Raw genomic sequence first — 11091 nt, 5'->3', positions numbered from 1 at the left:
GTCGCCTCTTACGATCATGCAAGGGTAAGGCAGTGGTTCCAATTCTTTTCATACACAGATCGTCCCATAACCACATGGGGCGTGACAGCATAAATTACCTCACCTAGTCACCAATATAGAGGTAAATTTTCAATAATCAATATAAATACTGCAGATAGAAGTTTTATGGTATGAAAGAATTTGCCATTTTGTGCAAAATTTTAGTTTTTACTCATTTTTCACATTTCTTTTAGTTTTACTTGTACAACTTCTCACAGCAATAGCGACCTATTATGAATTTTTTACAAATTGATTAAATGATCTTTACATTTCATACAAGCAGAATACAAAAGAAAACCAAGAACTTGTATCTCAACATATCGAAATTTCTTTCAACATCCCAAATACTAACAATTTTTCCTCTATAAAGCCTTATTTTCTTTTGGAACGGTTGGGATGTTTTAAACCATTTCTTTTTAAATTCAAATATTCTCACACACTGATCTAGACACACTAAAATATACACTTATAGGAGTACAAAATACACTTAATGTTTACTAGAGAGATCATATTCTCCTACCATATTATCACAGATTTAAGTCACTCGGCTACACTATACTTCTGGGACTATCTTTGAATAATCCATCCACAATCTACCAAAACAGATGTTTGTAACAAAAAAGGATGTAATATCAATGAAAATAAGACACTTATCAATCAAATTCAATCAAAAGTACCAGTACCTGTACTTTATTTTAGTTTTAAGAAATTCCAGTCAACGAAAACTAAACCTACCTGTTCACTGAATAACACATCTAGGGAAGTAGACAATAATACCAGTATGTACTGAAAACAGCACCTCTTGTACACTTAACATATCTTGTCTCATTAAACAATGAACTTTATTTTGATGGTTTTATAAATCTTTTCTTTTATAAAAGTTCACTGGGCTCTTCCGAAAGTTTTTTTTTATGTAGACGTTGAACAATTAAATTAAACCAAGTTCTGAAGAGTCCAATAGATGGTACACCCCTGGAGAGCCTCTCCTAACCTTTAACTTATGCGTGAGCCACGTGGGCTTATCAGATTTAACTGGTCACAGAGAACATTCCCTTACGCCAAATAAGAGGACAGAACCTCTGCTGAGGAAATTCTAGCGAAACCTTTTTCTAGTTGCATTAGCAAAAGAAAAAAAAAACACTATTAAAATTGATGAAATACAGGAAAATGTAAAGTTCAACTGCCAATTTATCTAGTATTTAGTTGAAAGTACAGCTTATGAAGAGAAGTTAGGCATAAATCTTTTAATATGAAAAACATTGGCAAACATAAAACAATGTAAACTCTGGAGGCCCTGACAATACAGTATCAGTAAGCAACTATAAAAAAGCTGAAATCCTCAAAACATTCATGGATTTATGTCACCACTGGATCATCACATTCTGTATCTTCTAACAACTTTAAAACACTTACATACAAATATATAACAATAATCATAGACATAAATAATCTTAAGGACAGATAGGTCATTAACATATTACAAAATAGATTAAATATAGGGTAAAACCAATGTAATTCTTAAATTATTTTTAACTAGGCCAGATGAAAGAAAATGCTAGCAACTGTCTCGGAAGTCAGCCTCCGTTGTTTATTATTCTCTGCACTAACTTTGGTTTCTATACAAATATCGCATGCACTTGAGAGTGAGAGTGGATATATATTTATAATGAAATTGAAAATAATAATGGTTATTGAGGGTGATAGCTAATATATACAGTGTGCATGGGTATGACAGCAGATGTATACAAATAATGCTTGTAATCCTGGTAGTTGGTTCTGAAAAGGGGTAATTTAATTTGGCTGGGTATTGGCCATGGAGGATGTGCCCTCTTGCTGGCTTGAAAATGTCTAGCCTGCAAGAGAGCATGTCCTCAATGAGTCCTATCTAGCTAACAGAATTAAAATTAACCAAGATTGTGCCCTGGAGATCTGTTCTGCAGCAACTCTAACTATGATATTTGGGTGTAACTCCATTATTGGCAACAGTCTAAGAAACCTTACACCTGTCTCTAGCTCTGCCAGCACGATAAGTAACGTGGACACTAACAATAGGAACCACAGAACAGATAGTGAAACTTAAACAACTCCAACAAGAGTGCAAGAATGTCACAATATACGCCCGTCACAGCAAATTTCTTTACTCTAGCACCTGTATTTGCAAATGGAATTTTAATTTTGTGGTTGTTTAGTAATAACTAAGTGTTTTGTTTTTCTAAGTCCACAAAAAAACTCCTTACCAGGTAGAGATACCTTAAAATACACCTAAAATTGGAAAGTAACATCTATGTTGTACCACAGAAAAGTGGTCTAGGTTTTTCCCTACGGTCAATTATAAAAAAGTTACAATATAAGTTATTTATAGTAACAACTAAGGGAAGTTAATCTTTAAAAAAAAAAAAAAAAAAAAAATTGTAAGTCCACACAAAAATCTTTACCAGGTAGAGACTGGTCAAAATACACCTCAAAATTGGATGTAGCATGCATGTTGTACTACAGAAAAGTGGTCTCGATTTTTCCCTACGACTAGTATGAAAAAGTTACAATATAAGCTATTTATAGTAACAACAAAGGGAAGTAATTCTAAAGAAGGGAACTGCGCATGACACTTCGTCTCATGATGGTGTATAATTGTGTCAAGTTACATCAAAATCCCTCCATGCATGAAGAAGAAATGCTTCGGACAAAGTCATTCTTGTATCTGACCTTTGGCCTCTAAGTGTGACCTTGACCTTAGACCTAGGGACATGGTTCTTGCGCATGATACTACGTCTTGTGGTGGTGAACATTTGTGCCAAGTTATATCAAAATCCCTCTATGCATGAAGAAGAAATGCTCCGGACAAGGTTTTCATTCTTGTACCCTTTGACCTCTAAGTGTGACCTTGACCTTAGACCTAGAGACCTGGTTCTTGCGCATGACACTCCGCCTCATGGTGGTGAACATTTGTGCCAAGTTATATCAAAATCCCTCTATGCATGAAGAAAAAATGCTCCGGACAAAGTTTTCATTCTTGTATCCTTTGACCTCTAAGTGTGACCTTGACCTTAGACCTAGGGACCTGGTTCTTGCGCATGACACTCCTTCTCATGATGATGAACAATTGTGCCAACTTTCATCAAAATCCCTCTATGCATGAAGAAGATATGCTCCGGACAAAGTCATTCTTGAATTTGACCTTTGACCTCCAAGTGAGACCTTGACCTTAGACCTAGGGACCTGGTTCTTGCGCATGACATGTTGTCTCATCCAGGGGAATATTTGTGCCAACTGATATCTAAATCCTGCTTTGCATGACAAAGTTATAGACCGGACAGGAAAAAAATCCTCTTGACCTTTGATCTCAAAGTGTGACCTTGACCTTTAAGCTAGGGTACTGGGTGTTGCGCATGACATGTTGTCTCATCATCGGAAACATTTGTGCCAAGTAATATTAAAATCCCTTCATGGATGGCAGAGTTATGGACAGGACAGGAAAAAAACTCTGTTGACCTCTGACTCCCAATTGTGACCTTGACCTTTGAGCTAGGGGTCCGGGATTTGCGCATGACACGTCGTCTCATCATGGGGAACACTTGTGCTAAGTAATATTAAAATCCCTTAATGAATGTCAGAGTTATGGACCGGACACGAAACAGACCCTGTTCATGCTATGTTAACATTTGACTGCTAAGTGTGACCTTGACCTTTGAGCTAGGGGTCTGAAAGTTGTGCATGACATATCGTCTTATTATGAGGTACATTTGTGCCAAGTAATATTAAAATCCCTTCATAGATGGGAGAGTTATGGACCGGACAGGAAAAAAACCTTGTTGACCTTTGACCTCCAATTGTGACCTTGACCTTTAAGCTAGGGGTCCAGGTTTTGCGCATGACACGTCGTCTCCTCATGGGGAACATTTGTGCCAAGTAATATTAAAATCTCTTCATGGATGGGAGAGTTATGGACCGGACAGGAAAAAAGCCCTGTTGACCTTTGACCTCCAATTGTGACCTTGACCTTTGAGCTAGGGGTCCGGGATTTGCGCACGACACATCATCTCATCATGGGGAACATTTGTGCCAAGTAATACTAAAATCCCTTCAAGGATGGGAGAGTTGTGGACCGGACAGGAAAAAAGCCCTGTTGACCTTTGACCTCCTATTGTGGCCTTGACCTTTGAGCTAGGGGTCTGGGTTTTGCGCATGACACGTCGTCTCATCATGGGGAACATTTGTGCCAAGTAATATTAAAATCCCTTCATGGATGACAGAGTTATGGACCGGACACGAAATTGCGGACGGACGGAATGACGGAATGACGGAAAGACGGAATGACGGAAAAGAGCATTCCTATAATCCCCAAAACTGGTTTTCAACCAGTAGGGGACTAATAAAAGAGGCAACAGGGAATACTATCCAATCCACCAGCTTCATACTCTTAACCCAGTAGGGATCATGACATCCAGCTATACTCACATAAAAAAAATAAAAAAATGAGTAGTTGAAAACATTCTTTCATCTGGCCTACTGACAAATGACCAGCACTTGGATAATGAGCATTCTTCTGCTAACATAAAAACCAGAGCTTCTGTGAAGATGTTTACGAATATTATACAGAAAATAAAAATTAAGGCAATAATAATAAATTAGACTGCATAAAAAGAACAAAATAAAACAATGAACAAAATAATTAAACAATCAAACTGAGATTGACTAAATGCCACATCGCTGGTAGCACAAAATTAGTAAATCAGATACAAAACTACTAAAAATATACCAAACAGCTAAAACAATGCATTATGAAATAAAAGATCTGCAATCTCATTTCATAAAAGTAAATAAAGCAAGCAATAATTGGATAAGCTTTTTTTAAAAACAAAGAATACAGATATTGGACGTTCTTATACAGTGTGGGAGTATTCAAAGGACAGTAAAATCATCTCTTGATAAAAAGCACATGTACCATAAATTCCCTTTTTTTTTTGTAGAATTGTAATCAGGAATATCTCTGCAATATTCCAAACCTATCATTGACTATAGAAACCATACTGTTATAAATATAAAATAAGTTAAAATTGATTATCACACAATTATTTTCATTTAACAAAATTTGACAATTTTTTCTTTTCTTCAAAAGTGGTTTCACATGTGTGAAGAATGGCACAGAGCAGTAGTTTTATCAATTAGCTACTTCCTAAAACTTAAAAAGTGGATTTTTAAAGGTAAAGAAAGAGATGACTATTTGCACATCAGCTTCAGTCATGCATAGTTCTATGGGGGACTACTTTATAACAAAATAAAAATCCCACTATTAAACACTGGTCTATTTTATAAAAATTACTTTACTCCGGGCTTAGTACAGATTACACTGATAAAGCTATTAAGGTTTAAGTATTAATTCTTTTGACAAAAACAGATTTTTACATAACTGAGCCGCACCATGAGAAAACCAACATAGTGCATTTGCGACCAGCATGGATCCAGACAAGCCTGCGCAGTCTGGTCAGGATCCATGCTGTTCACTAACAGTTTCTCTAATTGCAATAGGCTTTGAAAGCCAACAGCATGGATCCTGACCAGACTGCGCACGCCGGTCTGGATCCACACTGGTCACAAATGCACTATGTTGGTTTTCTCATGGTGTGGCTCAATTATGTTTCATCACACAAAATAAAGCAGTTACAACAGGACAAAGTCATAACAGCACATATATATATATATATCAGGTAGCACATATTAATACGCGAGTAAACAAAAACAAATAATAAAGCGCTTTGCATTTTCATAAAATAGCTACCCACACAGTTCTTGTCATAAAAAGATACCTATTAATCTAAAAAATCTGGCAAAAGTTCGAGTAAATTACTTTGAAATAGTTATTTGAAAATGTTTGGACAGTCTTAATGCATGTGACAGCCAAGAAAAGATAAAACACTTACACAGTGGGCAGTCATAGGCTGCTGTTACAATCCACATAAAATGAACACATGTTTCTTCTGAGGTAATATGTATGAATGCCAAATGTCCAGATTTTGAAATATCGCAATCATATTATTAATAATGTAGAAGTTTACTATAAACAAAAACAGATATTTATCGAGTTTGGGACCTTCCCACTGACCTTTGGCTTTCAATGATCATTTAGGATATGTGTATCAATAGGGATTAATAAAACATAATCAATAAATAAACTAACTCCCTACTATAAAACCCAGTATCATTTCATAAAAGAACCAGCGCAGATTCTTGATGCAAATCTTAATTTTTCATTTTAGCTTTGAATAGATGGAATGAACCTATTATACAGCAAACACTGGTACAAGGTACAGCAGATGCTGCAGACAGGGCTTAACAGTTAAATAAACGATCGTTGTTATTGTGATGGTGTAATATTCGCTATTTAAATTTTTGTGAATTCAAGAAGCAATATATATCCAACAGTGTCATGAGAATAAAATCTTAGAAAAAGCAAATTTCTAATACATATGACTGTTATCAATCCAATGGCAAAATAAAAGTGATGCAAGCATTACCCAGCAACTTCACAGGTTTTACATTTACAACACTAACAATGTATTATAAAGCCTAGAATTATTCCCCCACACCAACCCACCACTCCACCCAAAACTAGAGTTGTCACAGGAGTGACGAATTATACCCCCACAATACGGCCTTGTCACAGAACTAAGCCAATGTCGAAGCACAATTTGCTTGACCTTTGACCTACTGAATCAATAGAGGTCATATGCTGGTCATGATCAACCTCCCTATTAAGTTCCGTGATCCTAGGCCCAAGCGATCTGAAGTAATCATCCGAAAACTTTTTAACTGTTCAGGGTCACTGTGACCTTGACCTGTGAAGTCGTCCAAAGTGTTCTCAAGTTATTGTCCTGAAACGGATCTCTCTGACCTTTGACCTTTTGAACTCGAAATCAATAGGGGTCATATGCTGGTCATGACCAACCTCCCTATTAAGTTCTGTGATCCTAGGCCTTAGCGTTCTGAAGCAATCATCCGAAAACTTTTTAACTGTTCAGGGTCACTGTGACCTTGACCTGTGACATACTGACCTAAAATCAATCAATAGGGGTCATCTGCTGGTCATGACCAACCTCCCTATCAATTTTCATGATCCTAGGCCCAAGCATTCTCAAGTTATCATCTGGAAGCTGTTTAACTGTTTCGGGTCATTGTGACCTTGACCTTTGACCTACTGACCTCAAAGTCAAACTTGACTGTATTTTATCATGTATCATCTGTGTACCAAAATTTATGATCCTAGGCCTAAGCGTTCTCAAGTTATCATCCAGAAACTGCTCAACTGTTCCGGGTCATTGTGACCTTGACCTTTGACCTACTGACCTCAAAGTCGAACTTGACCTGTATTTCATGATGTTACACGTGTACCAAAATTTATGATCCTACGCCAAAGCATTCTCAAGTTCTCATCCGGAAACCATTTTAACTGTTCAGGGTCACTGTGACCTTGACCTTTGACCTCAGTCAAACTTGACCTGCATTTCATGATGTTACACTTGTGTACCAAAATTTATGGTCCTAGACAAAGCGTTTTCAAGTTATCATCTGGAAACCGTTTAACTGTTCAGGGTCAATGTGACCTTGACCGTTGACCTACAGACCTCAAAGTCTGACCTGTATTTTCTGATGCTACACCTGTGTACTAAAAATTATTTAAATCTGTCAAGCCTTTCATGAGTTACTGTCAGGAAACCACGAAAACCAACGTACCGACAGACAGACAGACTGGTAAGCTCACTCCTATATACCCCCCAAACTTCATTTTGTGGGGGGTATAAAAATCTTATAGGTCCCAGTATCCAATATATCCCAAATTTTTGCTGTATTCATATTTCCCTGAGCAACAAAACTGCTTTCAAAATGAGAGACGGGACTTGAATTTTCCTGCACTGTCTGGTGTGTGGTCATTTGATGTTCCGTTCTGTACACCATTGTTTGGAGTAGAAGCCCGAGTCTGTTTGGTCACTGGTGTCAACTCTAGGGAGTTGACTTCACCACCCTGTATTTGAATAAAACATATTATTTCTTACAATCTTCAATTTTGCACCATGAACCATACCACTGACAGTTAAAAATGATAGTATTTTAAAGCAACAAGAACGATAGCAATCATATTTTGTAACACCAATCAAATTTTCTTAGTATTTTTTCAGAAAACATGGACATTATAGATACTGTATAAACATCTAAATTTAATGCCTTATCTGAGATAATTTTCTCTCAGTTTGCCACTAATATACTTCAGTATAAACAGTACACTGACAGTTTTACAAACCGAGTGAACCTGATGGCATTTTGTGAATTGCTAGCATTTCTTTGTTGTTAAAAATTTAGCCCTTTAGGCTGTATTAAGCACCTTTTTATTGTAATTAAGCCATTCAATGTTCTAGGTCTTTCATTGAATTCACTTATCATGCCAGAAATGAAGTTTTAGAAGACAGAGAAGGCATTTGTTTTCAACACAAGCCTAGCTTTTGGCTGTTTTTTCTCTATCCTACCCATAGCATCTCGGCTTGTTTTGTACATGAATGCCCAATTTATATTACAGAGAAGTCAACCTTTAAGGTAAGTATTAATATTTTTATATCATCTTTTGAAAAAAAAACGTGTCATTTTTGTTCTACCTTTGGAGATGGAAGATTATTATCTTTACACCAGTCACAGAATGCACGTTTCACCATATCTAGTGTTCTTGTATCTACAAGTTTACAGTGCACTCGAATCTGTTGTTCCGCAAATGTTTCAGGTAGCAGGTTTGACACCTGGAAGTAGAGAATCATTCAAAACTGATGCTTACTACATTTCATGCGGTTAATGACTGCAGTTTGATGAACTAAATTCAAAACGTTACGACAGCTTCTCTGTAAATTTCAACCTAATTATTCAAGAGCCCAGGGGTTTCAATAAAGGCCAGGGAATGGGGAATTTCCAATGCCACTGTGGTCTGAAGCCTCGGCTACTTTTCTTGTAGCAAGTAAAGTTCTAAACGGAAGAACCCCCAGACACATTTGAAACAGTATAATAAATGAACTTTAGTCTGGTGTAGAAAAAAAATTATGCTCCCTTCTTTCTCAGGAGCAGAGGCTTGCAATTAAAGCCAGATGGCCCAAAAAGAACATAAAGTGTATGTTGTACTGTCATGCGAACATTTTCTAAAAATAAATCTTGCAAACATGACATTATTAAAAAAAAAATCTATGTTTATCTCCATTCTAAAGTTCTGCATGGCTACATAACATTTCTGGTAATAACAACAGTCCTGTGATACCAATATGTATCTTTTAGGTCCAACTGAAGTTTCTACAGAGAAATGATCAAAACTACATTTAAAAGAATTTGAAGCTTACAATACTGACCAGTGGAAAATATGCCTTTTAACCTGTAATCTGCTGGCTGCAAGTTATTCTGCCTTTGCGACCAGTGCAGACCAAGATGAGGTCTGCACTGCTTGCTATTTAGTCAGTAAATTTTCAGTGAACACCCCTTTGAATAATAAATGGTACTGCCCAAAATGAATGATAGACCTGTCCATGTTAGAAATTTAGTATGGTAAAGGTTAAAGATTTATGATTATTATTCCAAAACTACAGGTCTGGAGTTTGTAATGGTCAACATATTATGAAGTTCCTGTTACCACAATTTCAGTTAAATAATGTGTACATAGAAGTTTTTTCATGTGACAGTAGCTATTAACTCACTTATTGAGAAGACAACAATTAAAATGGGAACCAAATGTAAAGCTGCAGAAAATGTTTCTAATACAATGCTTTTCTGGATACTGATGGAGATCAGACTGTATTACATTAACAAATTCTAAAAATTACTTGGCGAGTTTAATTATGTTACCTGGTCTTTTCGTACTCTGACTGCCACATTTGGATTTTCCTTGCTGTAGAATCGTACATTGTCAATAGGGTTCTTATCTTTCATGCCATAGTCCAAGTAAACTAACTGAAACAATATTCATGGAATATGTATACATTTAAAAGTTATTTAAATTGACAATGTTGTTGCCTCATCCTAAAACCCTTTTACCCTATATTTGAGAAAACTCTTCATGATTTTACTCCAAATTTATAAATCGATTTTTACAAATTCCCCAAAATTGCCAAACACTCTGTATCTATAGTAGATTTTTTTTATGAATTTGGTAAACCACAGGTATTTGAAGCTCAATCAATAACAAGAGCTGTCTGTAAGACAGCGCGCTCCACTATTCAGCGATTTGACAGTAAAATGAATATATGTCTCAATAAGAGACTTCTACTTTAAAAGGAAGATACACCAAGGGGCATAATTCTGTCAAGAACACAAACTAGAGTTATTGGGATTGTTACCACACATGCAGATGATGATGGTAAAAATATATTTTGAGTTTCAAGTCATAACCTTATATAGTATCAAAGTTATGTCCAGAAAACGAAGATTGTCAAAAAAATTAAAAGTTTGAAAGGGGCATAATTTGGTCAAAAATACAAAAGACAAAGAGACCTCTACTTTAAAAGGAAGATACACCAAGGGGCATAATTCTGTCAAGAACACAAACTAGAGTTATGGGGATTGTTACCACTCATGCAGATGATGATGATAAAGATGCATTTCAAGTTTCAAGTTTTTATCTTATATTGTACTAAAGTAACATCAAGAAAGCGAAGATTGCCAAAAAAAATTAAGTATGAAAGGGGCATAATTCTGTCAAAAATACAATTAGAGTTATGGGGATTGTAACACAATTTATAAAGAAATGTTTTTAATTTCAAGTCATTATCTTTTAAAGAACCAAAGATATGTCTATATACAAAGCTTTCAAAAAAATTTAACATGAAAATAATTCCAAGTATAACACCTTGGTGACCTTGACCTTTGGTATAATGGGCCTAGCCCCTGCACATACTTTGTTTGTATGCTGGACAATGTTTATGTGAAGTTACAGCAAGATATAAGCAATAGCAACAAAGACACGACACAAAAACAAAGGTTGCCGAAAAACTACCTTAAAAATAACCTAAGTATAACACCTTGGTGACCTTTACC

The 11091-nt window shown here is 36.0% G+C and overlaps 1 protein-coding gene across 1 annotated transcript in view; it reads right to left on the bottom strand.

Moving 5' to 3' along the window:
* Window positions 1–4449: 4449 nt before the first annotated feature.
* Window positions 4450–11091, bottom strand: part of LOC123549430 (deoxynucleoside triphosphate triphosphohydrolase SAMHD1-like) — a 33655-nt gene continuing 27013 nt past the window's right edge. Inside the window, exons 15-17 of the mRNA XM_045337528.2 lie at window positions 9904–10008; window positions 8682–8819; window positions 4450–8056 (exon numbers count right to left, since the gene is read on the bottom strand). Of these exons, the coding sequence (XP_045193463.2) occupies window positions 7913–8056; window positions 8682–8819; window positions 9904–10008 (387 nt within the window). The 3' untranslated portion in view covers window positions 4450–7912. The remainder of the gene's footprint in view (window positions 8057–8681; window positions 8820–9903; window positions 10009–11091) is intronic.

This window comes from Mercenaria mercenaria, chromosome 6 (genome assembly GCF_021730395.1).
Source record: "Mercenaria mercenaria strain notata chromosome 6, MADL_Memer_1, whole genome shotgun sequence".
NCBI classification, from domain to species: Eukaryota; Metazoa; Mollusca; class Bivalvia; order Venerida; family Veneridae; genus Mercenaria; species Mercenaria mercenaria.
Note: the sequence above shows the minus strand (reverse complement) of the source record. Positions and strands in the feature narration are given on the sequence as shown.